The 20,685-nt window shown below is 31.3% G+C and overlaps 1 protein-coding gene across 3 annotated transcripts in view; it reads left to right on the forward strand.

The window, feature by feature from the left end:
• Positions 1-20,685, forward strand: part of LOC126866303 (serine-rich adhesin for platelets) — a 219,830-nt gene that overhangs the window by 179,051 nt on the left and 20,094 nt on the right. For all 3 annotated transcript variants that reach the window (XM_050619730.1, XM_050619721.1, XM_050619732.1), the window contains 3 exons: positions 231-678; positions 1,987-2,833; positions 3,440-3,727. In XM_050619730.1, the coding sequence (XP_050475687.1) occupies positions 231-678; positions 1,987-2,833; positions 3,440-3,727 (1,583 nt within the window). The remainder of the gene's footprint in view (positions 1-230; positions 679-1,986; positions 2,834-3,439; positions 3,728-20,685) is intronic.

Below are 20,685 nucleotides of genomic sequence, written 5' to 3' on the forward strand. Positions count from 1 at the left end.
TAGAGCTTTTCAAGGATTTTTCGTTGCATAATAAAATAAATATCGCTGCGACATGTCCTCTTCGAGCCTTTGACATTGTATAATTGCTTGAAATCGTTAATTGTTTTAAACATTTTTCCATATCATCTATAGTTTTGAAGCCATTTACACGTTTCCAGATATATAGGACACACTGCATATGTATATTCATATACATATATTAACGATACATATTATCACAATATGTATAGATCGACGACAACTGCTTCAATTGGAACATCATCGACATCTTTGAGTCACGCAAGGCGGTTTAAAGGACGAGATACATCAACATCATCCTCGGTAACGTCAGAGGGTACATTAACTCCAGATATTATACAAGATATTACCGTGATACCTTTCTCGGACGATGGTGAAACATCATCTGTGTATTCTTGTGATACGGAGGGTTATTACACCTCCTTCCATGTGGACTCTGGCTTAAAAACTCTAAGGGAAGAGGATCCAGCTCCGCAGTGTCCATTGATGAAATCTAACGATGTCAGCTCCGATCCTACTTCACCGGTTGTCGAAAATGAATACGAACTGTTTGGAAGGGGTTCAACATCAACAACGACGAGCTCAGCGGGCACAGTCTGCACCGCTTTAATGGCACCGCCGCCGCCAGAAAGGAAATCTAGCCTAACTGTTGTCGCTATGGTATAAAGAAATTTTTGTCTTCATTTTGTAATTTTTTACTTATTGGCCTTCGCTCGGGGAAGGCTGGATCAAATCTGACACGCGCAGGTGTTTCATCTCTATTTCTTTTTAAATTACATATTAATATTCTAGCAAGCTATATTGAGCTGTCATATAGAACAAAAATTTTCTTAATTAGTTCTTCGCTATGCTCTTATAAAATAAAATATTCAATGCTTGTGAAAACAATGATCGAGTTTATCAAGGATAGTTGCATTAGAATCTATGTACACATATTATAATATTCATTTGATATTTCATTATATTTCTTTGTAAATTTGTCCTAAAGTTTATGTAACACCAGAACAATTTTTTTTTTAAATTAGAAGCTGTGATTCACTAATAGATGGAAAAATTGGAATAGTAAGTTGAGATGATTGAGAATGGTTGCTTATAAGATAAAAATATATAATGTACGTGTTTTTATATGTGCTTTAAGTAACGATAACTAAATGGTCAGTGAATAACATTTTTGGTACTTTGGTGTTATTATTTTTCTAATATTTATATTGAGCAATGGCGTAAAATTCCTGGTACAGTTCCTGCAACAGATCGTAGTTCGAAAGGTTAAAAAGGATAATAGCCTGTATCAATAACAAATTAATATACTCATTAAGTCACTTTTTAAGTATGACCCATTTGTGTATGTATAATTAAAAGTCAGCTCTTAAACAAATTAATTCGTTTTGGCCTATGATATCATTTTCACGTATATGAGAAAAAAAATATTATAATAAAAAATTGAGGCATTTAGATAATTAATTAACAAAGAATTTACTGAAACAATATTCTGATTGATAATATGAGTTTTCATTATATACATTATTTTATACATTTTATAAAAATAGATTATGTATATAGAAATAGAATCTTTTATATGCTATAAAAATTTTAGAAATAAAATATACAAAAGGGTCAATAAAATTATTACAGAAAAATTAAATTGCTAATTGTAATTGTAATTAATTGTATTCTAATTCAAAAATATATTATACAAATATATATGTACACATATTATTTAACACAAAGGAGAAAAACTGTTTTGTCCTTTATAAGATATTGTTGCATATATACGAATAATATACTCTATTTGTAAATATATAATTAATGAATTTTGACGAATTACGTAGTCATTTTATAATAGCTAAAATGATTCATTCTCAATTTTCTCTTTCATTCTTCTTTCTGTGAACTCTATTTCTTTCAAAATTCATTCAAAAACAATTAATTAAACAATTTAATTTTCATAATTTAAATAATTTTCAATAGGTTCACGGACCGAACCAGAACGGTGGCGAATCTCCAGACAGCGGTCATAATACCTCGTCATCGCCTGTGGAATCAGCCTCGAGTCCAGCATGCACAGGAAGGTCATGCTCGGAGTTCGAATACTCTGAATCGAGCGATCTCGAAGGCTGTGAGAGGATCGAAAGGATCCGTTCGAAAACTGCGATCAATACGAGCCGCATACCGTCCATGTGCGTGATTACGCCACCAGGTTCAGACGACGAACATGCAAGAGATTCGGATCAGGCAAGCAAAAATGCCGAGGACGAAAAGATCGATCTGCAAACGGGAAGTTCGGTACTCATGTCTGCCACGGTTGGCACTTCCAAGATGGAAGTGATTAATGGACAGGACAAGAACCTCTATGCCACGATTCAGGTATTATCTTTGCCTACAAACGAGAAATCCACGGTTGGACCGAATCAAGTGGGCAAGATCAATCCGCTAAGCGGAGTTCTAGGCAAACTTCGAGGCGTACTTCCGGGCAGGAAACAAGTGCCAAAGAGTACGATGCAAGACCAAGCGAACGCAGACTCCGGCGACTATGTCACCATAGCCGACGTGAGAAATAACAATGACAAACGTCAAGATTCGGCTTCTTGCTCGACTAGCGCGACTCCTGTTCGGTCACCTGTTACTTATGCGAACTCAGATATTTTTAAGAGAGATGCTGAATATGTTAGCCTAAGCGAGTTGCCAAAGAAGCCTGATTCGTCTTTGGAAAGAAAAAGACAAGGTGCCAGGGTTATGTTGGATTCGGAAGGCAAAGTCGTTTATTCATCCGATAGCTTGAAGAGGAGGAAAGGCGCACATACTACGTTTAATCCAGGTTTAATCTATGTTTAATCACATGTTTCACCGTTTGCTGCACATAACAAACTCATTAATATGCTAAAAAATCATAACATTGTTGATTAGTAATAGAAATCTAAAAGATAGTCCTTGGTATATTTCAAACACAAGAACAGCTTCTGTAGGGATAGATATTCCTTCTTGACAATTTGGAAAATATGTTGTATTTCATTATGTATGAGTTAAATATAATATGCATATACAATCTAATATACAGGGTGTTTTGGAACGGGTATAGCTGGATTCCTTATGAAAAAGTAAATCGAAGATATAGAATAACGACATTTCGTTTGCAGCTTTGTTTTCGAGAAAATTCAATTTGAAATTTTGTCGTATACTTCGCACACAAAGAATTTTCAAACATAACTTTCTGAAAAACTAAACCTTCAACAAAAAATTGTTATTCCATATTTTCGATTTAATTTTGTATAAGAATCCATGTCCGTTTGCACTACCTGTTCCAAAACATGTTTTAATATAAAACATGTATTCAACTTTACAATCTCGTTTTATTTCTTCTATCAACTACATCTTCAAATATATTTAATTAAATGACTTCCCTCTCCTCTGTATAAAAATCCAGGTCCATTTGTAAGAGAAGGAGTGTCACCAAGTCCATCACCATTATTGCACCGTGCAACGCCGAACGTTCGAGCAGTGACGAAGATCAGCGACACGGTGGATGGTTCAAACAAATCTACGCCACCTACTTCGCCCCAATTAGGCAAGGTGATCATCAGAGCGGCGAAAAGTCCCGATCGCGCGGCCAGCCCGGATTATGTACGAACCCCTACGACGGTGGTTGGTCCAACGAGTCCGACTCCTCATCGACAAGTTCGCGGGGCTTACGTCAACGTGCAAGACGACGAAGGTAAGGCGGCTTCTGATACGAGCACTGACGAACGCGACTGCACTTGCTGTGCTGGTAGATTAGAAGCGCAATGTACACTCGCGATGAATCCTCAGCCTAACAAGTTGAACGCACCACTGACCACCAACGGAACTTCGTTGCTTTCGGCCAAGAGCACCTGTCGAACGGCCTCTGGGGCAATAGCACTGGCACCGAGTAACAAGTTGTTAGATCTGAATAAGTCCAAACTCTGCTTTAACAAAACGTTCACAGAGAATGTAATAGTTAGGTCCACAGGTGTAATTAATTGCGATGAGAATCACCCACCGGTGTTCGCTACTGATAGTTTGATTCAAAACGCTCAGAAAGATTATCAAATCTTGAATAAAGTAAGCGCGCCTCAGTTGGCTTCTAAAGCTACAAATTTACGCCTCGACTTTGAGAAATCGGCTCTTTGTCCGAAAAATTTGAGGTCGACTGGAAATACTCCGAAGTCGAGTAGGAAGTTGCTAGTGTCTGACTTGGACACGCCAAACTTTCATAGAAAAATTGCGAAATTAAATTCTCAGTGTGATAGCCAAGAGATAGATGTTAAAGAGAATCATAGTCATTTGAGAAATGAAGATAAGTTGTTTTCTACTACATCTGTTATTAGCGAGTTTAGGTTAAACGAAAGAGACGCGGTTGTAGATTCAGATATTGGCGATATATCTGACAATAACAGTTGTACGAAAAGAACTCAGATATTTAGCGGTAGTGATAGAATCGAACGTAAAGTGAAACGAAGTGAAAGTTATCGAATGGCGAATAGTCCCATAATGTTTATTAAAAAGTTTTCTATTAACGGGGAAAAGTCTTCGAAGATTTGTAGAACACCGTCGGAAGAATTGCAAGAGGAATTGTTAAAGGAAAGGATCAATTATCCTGACACAATTTCCAGTCCTGAACCTCCGAACGTAAATTTTGATATGAACGTAACGATCTCGATTCCCGTTACGACTGTTTCAAAAAGTCCTAGGCCCAGACCCATGGACATTGAACCTGCTAGAGTTCTTAAATATTCTGGCAATGACACTGAAATTTGGTAATCAATGAAATTTTTTATTAACTGTTGATATCTGTTTTTATCAGTTACAATTAAACAAATCAATTTCAGGTATATCGGCTTCTATTCTTATAAGGGCAAATATGACATAATGCGTATAAAGATAGGATAAAGAAATTATGCCTATGAAATTAACAATAGAATAATGAGCGGAATCGTTTTGTTCGGTTAATAGGTTAAATGGTATTAGTGAAATTATATGATTAAGTATAATAATTGCAACATTTCTTGATTTTTAATAATCCAATGATTTTTCAATAATGTATCAAACAGCCGTGTTATGTGTTTTATATCCAGAAGGTCATCATTTTTTAAATTTTCAAACATCTTGTTGGTATTTCTGATTATAAATAAAATTTCTAACCTATATAAATATAAATATCAGAACATATACAATTCAATAGTTCCAGTACTTTGTATCTGTGATACTATGCAGTAATACATATTGTTAAAAGTAATTGCAATAATAATATTGGCTCCATTTTGTCACAATCAACGATTTAGGAAGGCTTTTACATTAATAGTGTTTCATCAATTTAAGTTTGCTACTCCAATACAGAAATTTGTATGTACTTGAAAAATCTTTACTAATATTCTTATGAAAATATTTTTAAAAAAGTGGATACTCAAATTGTATGATAAATTGGTTTACAATTTTCTTTATACAAGTTTCATGATGAAGAAAAATATTTTAAAATAAATGACAGACAAGTGCAGTTAGAAACTTTTGATCTGATTAGTTCTATTATCGTAAAATATGTGTTATTAGGTATTTCTTGTGCTACGAGTTACTTTAAATGCTACTTTATTAAATTGTCGATGTTATTTAATTATTATAAAGATATAGGGTGACTACACGTAAATGCCTAGCATCAAATAGGAATTAACACTAAACCTACCAGCGGCAGTCAAATTGACCGCTCTCGAACTTCTACACAAAGTTAACCATATTTAAACTTTATCATATCGCTTCATAATTTCTGACTTTTCCTAAAACATACATACAATATATTTTTCGGTATTTACTTTTAGTTTGCTCTTTTATTTTCTGAGAAAAATTTGTACTCTGCCTTGCCTACTGTGAGCGGTCACTTTGACCGTCCGACAAAATATTTTCGTTATTCTTAAAATAAATACAATCAGTACAAAGAAAAGGCTATCTCATTGTCAAATGACAAAACAAAATCAGTAATAACAAATAATAACAGCCGTTACACCCGTAATCTTGTCATAAAATACGATCAATCCCTCGATCAAGATGGCCATCAGCTATCAAGACATATCAACTCAGGCCCATAATAATCCTAAGGAACCGCCATAAAATTTAGCATTTTCTACAGTCCATTGTTACAAACATTGTAAAAGTCGAGAAGTTTCTTAGGGTTATTGCTCATTGCGATAAAACACGGGAAAAGCTTTCCCAATTCCACCCTGGAGTAACCGTTGATGGAGAACGACCAATACTCATCAATATTTTTGTATAAATATCGCCGTCACAGGCCATATTCTTATTTGCTATTGTTCTTTCGACTAGAATACATCTCAGTTTGTTAGTCAATTAGTCGACATCTAAACTTGTTATCTCTAAAACTCAGGCAGAAAGCATCGCAGAGCGTTTTGCGTAAAGCATATCAAATTTGACAATAATTTTGTATTCCATACATGGTATTATTCTGTGATAAATATTTAGAAATGTCAAGAGTATTCGAAAAAAAAAAATTATAAAAAAAAAATAACTGACGTAGAAGAAAACTGTTTAGTGTGCGATGAACAAGAAACTTCAGCGTCTGAAAACGGCATGGAAACACATGAAAAGCTATTTACAACTGAATCAGAGTTGAATATTATAAATAAGTCCAGGGCAAAAAGGAAAGAAATTATAGTTAACAACAAAGGGTGAGACTGATGTAGAGAACCAACGTATCGAAACTGAACCCGATGGGACAGTTTGGAGAGAAATAGATGCAAGTCCCAAACATCAGGCAGGACATCAGTTCATAATATTTTTAGGGATATGCTAAACGGCATATTATGATTGAACTTTGTATAAGGGATCATATAATAAAATGTATGGAAGAAGAAGAATTTAGAGTATTGGGGACTAAGAGGGAGCTAGATGCAACAAAACTAGATGCATTTATTGCTCTGCTATATGCTATATGCTATAGAAAAAATTTAGATGTCTCATATTTGTGGAATAATATTTGGAGACTTGCATTTTTTTCAAAAACAATGAGCAGAAATGACTTTGCTGAAATTATGAGGTTTATACGATTTGATAAGAAGAGCGAAAGAAGCTAACGTTTACGAACCAATAAATTTGCAATGGTATCTACAGTATGGGGCTAATTTACAGAGAATTCACAAAATTGCTAATTATAAACCTGGTGCATACATTACTTTTATATAAAGAATCGCGGGAAAAAATCCATGCAATAAAACTATCAACAAGTTCAGATTCATTACTACAAAAAACTTGGCAAGTAAAAAGTTGTAAAGGTTACAAAATTACGAAAATTTGTTTAAGATGCGGAAAATATTTATGCGGCAAATGTACATTTGATAATTTGTAAAAAATGCAGCAAAGTTGAATAAGATGTATCTCTATATAAATAAAAGTGTAATTCTATTTAAATCTATAATTAATATTAAACAAAAATAAATTTGGACGAAATTTTACGAAAGTTCATCATTTTATATATATTTAGTTATAAATTAACCATTATCTAAGTTAAATCATAAAAATTATTACTTCTTTAATCACCGGTCATTTTGACCGCACACAGTAGGAATATGTATTGACGAAGTGTCGGTAGGTTTAGTATTAACAGATTTTTTAAAGTATAATCATAAAGTATAATTTTTTAAAGTAAAATTATAACAGTTTTAAAAAGTATCAGGCACATAACAGACACTTTCTGTTTATAGATATCATATCTTCCAGTCATTTTTGAACAGAAGATTTAAAATATTTTCTAACTAGCAACAAACCTGAAAATAGAAAATAAATTATTTTGGTTAATCTAATTCTGAATTCAAAACAGTAAAACGAGAGAGAGAGAGAGAGAGGGGGAGAAAGAGAGAAAACTATTTGCCATTACCCAATAACAAAATAAAAAATGACATTTGTGATATTTATTCATTCTTTTAATTTTATCCTCGTTATATATATAATACGACTAATTGTTAATAAAAGGTATTTTAAGATTTACCAAAATAGGATAAAATTATATACTTGACAATATTTTGATAAGTTCATTGTTCGATACGAAATAGACGAAAAAACTATACCTATGAAATAAAATTATTTTAATTAATTCCGAACTGCTTCATGTTAATAAACTTATAAAAATTAATCTGTACTTCTCGTACACATAAATATTCTTCAATAGACATTTAATTTACAGTTCATAGACAAAAATACTTTATATAAAGAAATTAATATTTTTTTGATAGAAATTCTTAAATATAAAAATATTGAAATACTTCATAACTAATGAAATTTCTAGAGTACGTAACCAATACAATTCCATTTTACAAATTAACTGGCAAAAAAACTCGTATTTGGTATCTTCCTGGTACATTAAGAATCAGTCCTGTTGCACAAGTATCTTAGAAGATCCTCCATTCCTTGTTGCTCGAACAGTTATGTAAATCGCGCATTAGATAATTGCTGAAGCCAGGGCATCAGAGCAGTAAATAGATCGATCAGCGGGAGATCTCATCAAGGACCAGCTGGAGCGGGAAAGAATAAAAGAACGAAATACAAGAAAGTACGTCGATGTGGAAGTTATCAGTATATACACGTATTCCAGCTCTTGATTCTACAAAAGGAGAGTACAGGCTAACGGGAGAGTGTCATTTGCTTGGAGATTAATGAGGGCAAACAGCAAATGATCCGTTCGACGGTCGCGATAACGAGATCGAACAATGTTTTTCCGCGTTAGCGTAGACACGATAGAAAAGTCACGTTTCCTGTATCTACCGACTCATTCGTTCGATTTATCGGCAGCTGCCCCTAACTTAACATTGCGAAACGATAAATACGAATTCTCTCCTTTTGTCGTCTTTTATGACGTACGGAATATTTCAGAGTTCAATAGTTTCGATGATAAAATCCTATCGAACCAGTCCCAACCGATGTATGTACATAAGTGCATGCTTTTCGCAAGGTTAATAGATAACATTACATGCGCATTTCCATTAGTTTCTTTACTTTTAACACGCCACGGATTTCCTATTTTTCGTCCATAAGCGACCACCTGATTACAAGTATTGATATCACCAGATAAAAAATGTATCTTCTCCTTGTCGTCTATAGACTCCGCTTTCGTAGTCTTTCCTTCTTCAGTTATACATAGTTATATATAGTCTTCACTTATACATGTGTATACACTTCATGCGAATAGAGTGAGTTGATTTTTCTGCAGAGTTTTCTATCTGCTTTCCAACACTTCTACGATTTTACGCACGTTTAACCCTACTTCTCCTAATTTCTTGATAGATAAATGAGTGTAAATTATTGCATTCTGTAATACCACGTTGGATGCAAAATGTGATATTATGCAAGTACAATGCAACTGGTAATACAATACAGGATGGAGTGATTCATCATGGAAAAATAAGTAAAGGACTTTCGTATGTAACTTCGTTTCAGAAAAATGTAAAGATTTGTTTAGAATAGAGAGATGCTTTACTTTGGATATTTTTCATATTCTTATATGTGATGTACATTTTATATAAACTATATACATAGAGTGATCGATAACATGTGGTAGAGCCGGAAGTGTATGTAACAAATAAACAAGCGGTACAAGCGGAAAGGGGGTGATTCTACGCGAAAACAGAAGTCGAAAATATAGAATAAAAATTTTTTTTTTTAATTTTTCCATCGAGACAACGATCTACAGTGAGATCCGTTGTAACGAGACGTGATAAAGTGCACGCGTACCGAGCGAAAATTCTAAGTCGATTTTCTCGAAAACAAAGCCTCAAACGAAAAATTTTTATTCTATATTTTCGACTTCTTTTTTCGCGTAGAATCGCCCCTTTCCGCTTGTACCACCAGTTACCAACCACCCTGTATATAACTCTGGTAAGTGTTCACAGACCTCGCTGTAGACTAATATCTCTACCTATATTTGTATTTATTGAATTTAATAATGAAGAACACATGATGAAATAGGATACTTATATGTGATAAATTTTATTATTTTAAAAATTGTTGAATTGTTTCCTATTTAATTAAATACCAACTGATAAGTTTATATGCTATTCTTCCTATTAAAATTAAATCTTTCTATTTTAAAGTCATTGAACTTATTATTCTGTTACATTGTGTGTTCTCCACTATTGCATTCGATAAATAAAAATATAATTAGAGTTTATAGCGAAATCTGCAATACTTATCAGGCAAATACATAAATTCAGCTTTTCGAAAATAGTTTTATTTTTTCACGTACCATCATCCTCTTTTACATCCTCAGTTACACCACAGGTCACCCTATATATAATCTATATTGAATACACAACGTGTGTAATATATAAAATAACCAAAGTGAACATTCATTATACTATTTGGTGTGTGATACGTATCTCTATTCAAGTTCCATTTTTTAAATTTCATATAAATTTCATATTCATAAAAATATAGTGTTATAAAAACGTCTCCAATATAATAATTTATATTTATTAATTTTTACTTTGAAGATTTGAAACTTAAGATAAGGCTCAAATATTGCTACAAATAAAACCTGCTATTTGTCAAACCAGAACCATAATTCACGAAAGGAGTGTAACTTCATCTTATAAAGCATATATATATATATATATATATATATATATATATATATATATATATATATATATATACACATGTATATATATATTTTTTCTTCATATTTATATAATATATATATATGTATTACGGGGTTAACATAAATAGTTCGGTGATTTAGAGTTCAACGGTTTAAAATAACCCTTTACGATTGCGGTACATTTTCATTAATTCGTTTCATTTTTTCAACCGGAACCTATAATATAACTAAGATGGAAATTATAAGAAACATCACGGTAGCATAAACGGTTGTTTATGAACCATTGTTGAAACGAATCCTTCGTAAGCAGCCATTATGTTAGGGAAAGGAATTATAATGCGTTTGATGACGAGTGAATAGGAAATTTTTCGCTTCAGTGTATAGCATACAATAAAGTTAGCAGTGAAGACTGATAAGCTGGTAAATTCCAGGGAGCCCCCAATGAAGCCTCACTTTGTTAGCCCTTATCAGCATCATTAGCCGCTGGCTCAACAACTAACGGAATTGCATCAGACGTGATGTTTATCCCAGTCGATAATTCGAAATCGAGATAAACAAAATTCCCTCCTACTCGTAGCAGACGATTCAAATACTTTCGAGCGGATGCCACCATCCTCAGTTCACTTGGATCTGGCCACGTTCACGCCCGGCAGTCGCCTAACTCTACCGATTAAGCGATCCCTCAACCCCTTCCGAGCTTCGTCCCTTTTCGAAGATTTCTATCTATTTCACGAACTTAAGTCATCTGACTTTATTATCGATAGCTGATGTAACTTTTCGTGGATTTTGTAGGCATCTATCCTCTACCTATCCCTTAAGACCAACTTAATTTAAAAACTAACACCGTAAATTATTTGTCTATCATAAGAATATGCAAACTTAAAATAAGTCGATATTAAAGTTGTTCACGATTTTCAATGAATGTCCGTCGTGTTATTGTTCGGACATTGTATGCAGGCCTGTGCACAAAGCATCAGGAAGTTGTTAGATCTTCACGCGTGAATGCGTTGGCAGTGAGCTGGGAGGGGAAGAAATTCGCGATTTTAACAAGTGGCGATGATAAGGCTGTATCAGTCTAGCAACGAAGAGGAAACCTTGTCGCTAGACAGGCAGTCGCCAGCCTTGATGGCTTGAGAGAGAACTGATTGTAAGACGAGCGTGGTCTTTGCGATTTGACAATCGTCGTAGGCTACGGTTGCATTCCAACATGCTGGCGAGGCATTTGCTTTTTATTGCGACCAGACGACATCGTAAGTCAAAAAGTTTCTATTTTTGTTTTCTTTTTTTTTTTTTGCTTTTTATTTCTAACTTGCCACAATATGTTCTTTAATTTAATTATCGGGGTTTTGTTCTTTTTCTGTTTGAGAAGTCGCAGGTTTTAGTTTGCTTAGGAAATATGTATGTATGTACATGGACGCATTGTTCCGACAGTGAATTATATTTTTTTGAACTTGTTATTGACATAAGTACTGTCGTTGTAAATAACGCATTTTGCTGATTGTTAAACAATAGATGTTTCATATTCGAGTGTTAATATTTTTTGTTACAATTTATTTTCGTTGGAATTAATTTCAGTAATAAGTGAAAAAGTTTTAAGCTGGCACATAAATAACATAATTTTTCTACCGGATTGTTACTTTTTATTGTAATAATTTTTATTTATCGGTATTTGTGTTTTATTTTATCGTCACTGTTGTCGAAAGTTTGTTCGTGAGATATATACACAAGAGTTCGCGTTATATATATGTCTCCATTTAAAAAATTTCCGACGAAGATTGTTATTACAAGCACATTATGGATTATGCAGAATAAATACGAATAACAATTGAAACCGAATTTACAAAAAATAATATGTTACTATAAATGTTTGATTGGTTGCATTTGCAATGCATGCATGTTTGGTAACGCATGAGAATAGTTTGGATTGCTCTCATACTGCTGCTATGATTTTAGGATTATTATGTCCCATTTCGTTCTCATTTTAACAAATGAAAGGATTTTTAATGTTTTATTGAAAAGATTTACCATAGCATTGAAATGAGTCTTTCATATATTCTTAAGATTTAAAAATATTTTTAATGATATAGAAAGCCAATTAAGTTAAAAACAATCCAAATGATATAACAGGATTAAGCATAAATCATCTTTAATGTTTTCAAATATCTTTTCGGTATCATGGGATTAATCTATTCAAGTTTCCTGACACTTCAGCAGGTACAACATCCTTCATTACATTTTACATATAAAAATCCAAATCAAAGGAACAGACATTAACTCCCTAATCTTTTCTATCGTATTATTTTGTCAGATCTGTTTTAAGTGCATATATTTCATTATCTATATAAGACACTTTTATATAAAATAACACACTCGCAACCAGCGATACATATATATGAGACTTTCAGATTGATTTAAATTTTGTTTTAAGGTGCAAAATGAGTGAATATACAAGTACATTTAACTAACACGCGGATTGACACTTGCACAGTTGATTGCGATTTGTTTGTATCTTCGTTTTTAAAACAATATCGCCTTACATACTTCGTATCTGTACTTTCTCCATTATTATTTGGTTTAGTTTTATTATATTACAACACTATTATATATGTAAAAAAATAAAGTTTCCTAACCAATCGAGTACTACCATAAACAAAATCACTCCATTTTCTATAATAATTCCTATAAGAGAAATAGGAATCAATGAACTCAGAAATTAGTTCCAAATGTGGAACCGGTTTACTTTTGCAATAATAATTGTGTTCTGACATTTGTATTTCTTTATTAACGACGTTTAATATCAATAAAATTGATAATCGTATAATATCAAACGATACAATACAAACATTATGTATATGATTAAGTAATTATATCAGATGAAGATTTGCTAATATGGCTTGCGTGTGAATAGGATATCTCTTCCATTGATAATTAATCTCTGTTTGTATAATATAAAATAATTTAAATTAGTCTTAGAAATACAACCTGAAAAAAAGAGAGAGTGGAGAAGATTGAATAAAATCAAATATTTAAATTTAATTTCTCAAAAAATATCTACATATTGGTACAAATATATAATTTGTTAAGTCTTTCTCTTTACAAATTTTTTCTGTTTGAATGTAAAACATGTAGTGTATACGTTTATAAAATTAGTTATACAAATAATAATATTTAAAAATATTATTGTTACTTGGGAAATATTGGAAATATCATTTAAAGTGGAGCATCTGTTTTAATCCACTTATCAGCATCAAAGGAAATGTATGTTATACCTTCTTTACGAATCTAAAATCTAATTTCATTTAAAGTTATCAAAACACGTGTCGAGCTTATTTGAGCAAATGTACGTCCCACATATATTTACTGTAAATTATATCATTGCTGAAGTTTATTGCCTATAAAATAAAATATTGTCATGTCGCTAGTTGCCATTGATAGTGGCACAATATAAAAAATTTGATATTTCCTTTTATTGAATAGAAGGTCTACATGATGTTTTTATTTTTATCATGTAAAATGATATATTTATAATTCCATTAGTTTTGCCTCAATGGGAAAAATTATTACCTATGCCGCTATCAACCTGGTTTTAGTTTTACACCAGTGACATTTTCAGTTGTTTTGTGACACTGCAAGTGAAAGGTTTTAGTGCTTTCGCTAATAGTGGCATAGTTTGTGTTAAGTTAACTTTATAATGTCATTGAAATGTCCCACAAAGATTTCTTTGTAAAATTTAAAAAGTACCTCCTGTAAAATATACATTTTTTGAGTTGTAACATTATCCGTGCCAAGCAGTGATGTTATAAAACAAACTCATTCTTGGCGACAAGTGTGATACATAAACAAACATGAATAATACAAGTTGCTATCAATGAGTGATTAACTTTTATGAATATTTACGAAATTTTATGAAATACAGTGTTTCGTCTTGAATTATGTCCGATACTTTTTACAATTTTTGTGTTTTCTTTTTCTGTTAATATCTGCTTCACGAGCAACTTGTTGAAGAGGGATAAATCTAGCGCAAAAATGTAATAATGATGTGGGGGGACAATGCATTCATAGGCGCACGCTTTCAGAAGTTTGATAATTATTCCTGTGAACCTATACTGTATGATTTATACTGTATGATCTACTTATAAATGGTTTTTAGAGTAGAAAAAACGCGTAGATTGTTTTTTCACTTTGATTATTACATACATATTTATTAATACAATGATATAAAGAATATACAGAATATTATGAGGTGTATTTATCTCAATTATCTTCACTATTTCAAGTAATAAATGAAAACTCTACGCAATAAAAAAATTGCATGATTGCGGGCAGGATGTAACATCATGACCAACGGTACCAAGTTATTCGATATCGAATTTTACATTTTTATTCATTTCTTTTTTCGTTTTAACTAGATTTGATCTTATCGGGCGTAGTTTCGAACATGCTTCATAATGAAAGGAATATAATAAAGAAAGTCGAATATTCCTGAAATGCGGTTTGAAATAAATAGCATGCCTTTTTAACACGTTCAATGCTTATGGTAATAGAAAATTTTCATACAATATCTACCTGTGGTTATATTGGGAAATATAAATTATTATAAAACACTTTTCCATAAATTCGGGATTTTTAGTTCACGTGCTATATTTAAGTTGATCACATGTATAATTTAAAAGTATGTATCGACGTGAATAGGTGTGAAGTAGGGGCAACCTGACCGATTTCAATGATCTTGGAATATGTTGTTACAGTCAACTTTCTGAACAACTTTTCCCTATATGCACATATAACCGCCACAACGCGCCCCTTGGCTTTAATTTTTAGATACTGGTCTGGTCCAACCTATAATCCATCGATTTTTCTTTTTTATTCATACAATATCAAAAACGATTATATTTCTCATTAATGAATTAAGCTTAGGTTGGGCTGTATAAAAATGTGGACACCTATTCCACGATAAAGTGGAATCATAAGTTACATTTAATTGAAAGTTTTTGCAAATATCTTGAAAACTAAGATCCAGCGGCGCAGCGGTTATACGCATGTAGTTGTAGGAAAGTATGGTTCAGGATGTTACTCATGATAACAATTCAAGGTCATTGAAATCTGTTAATAATTGTCGAAACAATTTTGATTACTTTATGTAAATATTTATTCCAAAATTCAACTGATGAAACGCTTCACATATACATCGAACAAGAATGGAATTATATAGTATATCACGGAATTTATTACAAGAAATCTAAAACATTTAATCTAATATTACCCACTATCATCTTCAGACAACAAGCAATTTTGCAATACAAATGTAACTTTCTTACTTGGCGATGAATTTTACGATAACACCCATTAAACCCATTAAAGTATTTTCAATACTTAGCACTAAATAATGTTTAACATTCAAATAATTTTGCACGTATAAATTCATATTGTATTTGTAGCTACTTTCGTTTCGTATCACCATTAAATGCCTTTGATTCTAAATGGCTTCAGATTTAAACTGAAAGATTACAATTTATTTAGCAATAGTGTAAGATTTATTAAAGTTTTATAAAATATATTTAAAGATTAGATAAAAGTCTTCTGGCACATATTCTTTAAAAAATTTTAGTTCATTAACGCAAACATTTTTCAGATTAAATCAAATTTCTGGTGCTCTTGTTAATAAGTTAAAAGATATCTATCTACTTCCACATATATATATATCAAAAGTATTTATTTCTAAAAGAAAATTTAAAAAATAAACACAAATATATTCACACATATAAACACAGAAAATTAAGTTTCTAATTTTTAAGGTATGTTCAAAATTATATACATTGGAATAGAAGATGATAAAAATTAATTTTAAATTTAAATACTAACATACTGGTTGACATTGTACGATATAAATGTAATTTTATTACTCTCGTTTTTAATGGGTTTCCTGCTGAGTACTTTTCGAGTTACGTCACGGAAGATAACCATAGGTCACGTACCGTTACTTACAAAAGTGGAATTACTAATCATATCATTTGATAACCGATTAACTTATATGTTTGAAGTAATTTTATTTAACTCAATGGCAAGTCACGTCTAATCGACAATGGAAAGTTTCGTGATACTTTTGTCCTAATTCTATCCTTTTAATATTTCATCGGAATTTGTTTTTTTCTAAGATTCTAGTAATAAATTACTTTGCAAGATTTATGTATACGATACAGTCGCAATAAACATATCGCATATCACAACAAACATTTTGCAATTACTTTGTAGATGTTGTTTTGAAAAATTTACAATTTAATTTTTCCATCTACCCGAAAAATAGAATTTTTTATTCTTTCTACTATAAAAATATTGGTATATTATTGTTTGGTATCATTCAATTCAAATAACTTTTATGGAAAATAATGGTTTCAATAATATTAAACGCACATAAATTATACTTTGCCAAATTTAAATGAATCCTTTATTAAATGTTAAGAGTATGAATGTTATTTTATTTACTATGATAGGTATGTTACTGAAAACTATGAAAAAATTCATTTGTAAATTTTTACAACATTCATTTCTTTGCACATTCTAAAGTACTTATCTAATTACATTAAATATGTAAATACATATATATTTATTTTTCTGTACTTTATTACGTAACAATGAAAAATTTAAGGATATATAATCAAATTACTACGGTATTCCTATATTACATATTTCAAAACTTTATTCACAGTACTAGTTAGTCAAATAATGTGTTTAATGTAGTATTGGTAGATAGTTTGAAAATAATCGAAGACAAAGGAATTAAATAATAAATAATATATAATATAAAACAAAATTTAGGAGATATTATGATTTATAGAAATCAGTACGGAGTACCAAACAAAAGTCTTAAACCTACCAAATAAAGATGTTTCATTTTTATCCTCATTTTCAAAATAGTAAAATGTTAGTATCATGAATAAATAAATAGATTGCAAATAAAATTTGTTTTCTATCGAAAATGCTATCGAATATTTTTTTGTACTTTTTGTCATTCTGTTTTCACTTTTCAGTATTTCAAAAGAATGATTTTTAATTTTTACTTGATTTTCTCTTCTTGCGTGTTCTAAATAATTTCATACATATTATACAATATTTATATCAAGGCTGTATCATCATTCATAATACCATTGAATAACACTAACCATACAAGTGAATAACACTATGAAATTTCTAAAACCAAACTTCTATTAAGGACATCATTCACAAATTTTGGAACAATTCGTTTTCATGTTATAGTATTATATCTTAGAAAATTCAGTTGGGATTATATGACCAGTAACGTAGTGTAATTGTAATCAAGGCTTTTGCACAATACTTAGGGTTCTTCATACATACACGCCATTCTTCGTTTTTTCTTTGGCGTATAACATAAAACACGATGATATTAAAAAGAAAAATTCGTAGCGATATCCTGAATACTCCGTTTAACCGAAGAAAAGAAATGTTTCATGGCGCTATCATTTTACATTCTTGATAATCGTCTTGGCTGCCGCATATATCATAGTAGTTACTGAAAAAGTGGAGCAACATGACATGTTGCTCGATAAAAATGAAATCCACTGTCTGATGCTATAGAAACTTACTTCGTTATTAAATCGTTTCAAAGAAAAACATATCTGTCTCGTCAAATTTTACGCTGTAGAATATGATGAACGCAAGGAATAATTAATTGTCGTGTGCAGCATTTATCTATAATTCTTATGTTTTTAACATATGACGTGTATTTACTGTTTGAGTTTGAACGTCTAACAGTAAAATTTATTGTAAATTATTGTCTTTTGGAGATATGAAGCAATTTTCGACTATCAATTGTGTTAATGAAAATAATCTCATGATATGCAAAATGTAAATGGACAATAATATTATACATACAAAAAGCTTATTATAAAGATTTTACATAAAAAAATAAATTTTAAAAAGTGGGTTAAAATTAATGTATACGAGACTTTTTAACAGCCACGTTGAATACACGAAGAATATTATACATATATGTATGAAACTTAACTTTTTTACTCTCGATTGGACTAATAAGTTACTAATTATTTAAACAGCAAATGTGATTGTTTTTGGTACAGGTTAATATATTATATATTCTTTATAAAATCATTCAGAAAAATATGTTTCTATTACTTATTACCTAAAAATTAAATTTTCTCAAACGGTAAACAAATTGGTTCTGAAAAGGTTAATAAGTTAATCTTGACACACATGCATGACATTTTCGTGTTATATGTGTTATTACGCGTATTACAACCATTGCTAGACATCGATGGTAGATACTAAGACAAAATATCGCATTATTAAATCTGTTTAGCAGCTTAAAGGTTATTGATCAATGCCGTTTTTCTTTATTTCTAAAATATTAAAATAATCTGTCAACCATTAGTATCAATTCCATAAAAATCTGCAATAAGTTTAATAACTGTGCAAATAAAAGTGTAATGAAATCCGTCCGTGTAAATAAATAATTTATTAAATTTAGAAATATAGATAAATTAAAAGAAAAGATCGCTTTTAATTTTAAAAAGTGCAACGCCTTCAGGCCGCCCGATCAATATCCATTATTAATTCCTTTAATTTTTATATAGTAAAAGGTGCTACCTGTTCGAAAGCAATGACCGTTGAAAAAAATCTGTCGAAATGAAAAAGGACCTGAAAAAGTGTCGAAACTTAATAGGAGAGCAAAAGAAACATTATAAGAGATTAAGCGGAATATATCGATACTTCGCAGAAGTTCACCAGCTGGAGATTATAGCCATTGCCCATCCTGCTGGCAGACTAGATTAAGTTACTATACAACTTTTTCATATATGTACAATAATGTACATATATGTATATATACGTTCTCGTATGTGCTCGTCGTTCTTTTCACCTTTCCTTTTACGAGTCAGAACATATTGGATTACAGAAACTTGCACGTAAACAGTGGATTCGATCACTTTCATACGGAAGAATTGCTTGTTCTGTAAGTATTAGTGTATGCCGCGTATATGCATCGAAGAGAGAATTATAATAAAGTCCTGTACACGATATACGGGTAAATAACTGCTCCTGTTATCGTTTTCTGTTTCTTCGTCGTTGGTCGAGGTAACGAAACACAATGAAAACAAAGAAATGCAAGGAACACATGCAAAATCAATTGATCAATTATTGGAAATGCAAATTTTATGTGTGAAATACAAAATTGTATCGTATTATGTATTTTTCTTAAACTTTCATTTAATTTGATTGCTTTCTTATGTTGAATTTTTGCAATTATTCATGTTAGAAAAATATCATCGTTGTAATGTAAATATACCAAATCGTATTATATATACTTCTGTTAATACTTACTGGGTGTCATCAGCGTTTACTGTGAATTACGCGCGTCATAATAAGCAGCGATGTACGCAAAGTTAGAACAAGAACAAGAAAAAATAGCAAACGAGTTCAGGTTTCGGCATGTGGTGAAAACGTGTGTGCCTCGACTTTGCCGTGTCGCATGTTAACTGATGCGTGCTCCTTCTTACCCCTTGTTGTAAGTAGCGCGTAGCACTAACATTCTAGTGACTAACTTCAGATAAGAGATTTCATCCATAATCAATATTTCATCCGCCATCGGACACTAGGATGCACCGCTTATCAGTAAAACAAGAATATAATATATTGAAAATTTTATATACAGTGTTTTTAAAATGTTTCGTGATACTTTTAGGGGTATATTTTGGTAGCTAAAATGATGGAAAAATATCATGTAAATACAGGTTCAGTTGCAAATACTTTATTTTCGAATTATGATTTTTGAAGTTAAATATTAAATAAAATTTTTAAAGCAATTAGAAATATTTTTCTTATAATATTGCTTTGCAAATATGATCTTTGTAAATGACAAGCTTTTGCTATGCTTATATATTTATTAGAAATTTTAACGAATACTTTGTTTTTATCCGGTTTTATCTGGAAAATTGCGTAGGATAATCTATAAGTGAAAATATATAAAGAATGTTATGAGAAATTTAGTAAACGCTTTATTATAAAATCTACGTTTCATTCATTTTTCA

The sequence above is a fragment of the Bombus huntii genome, chromosome 1 (assembly GCF_024542735.1).
Source record: "Bombus huntii isolate Logan2020A chromosome 1, iyBomHunt1.1, whole genome shotgun sequence".
NCBI classification, from domain to species: Eukaryota; Metazoa; Arthropoda; class Insecta; order Hymenoptera; family Apidae; genus Bombus; species Bombus huntii.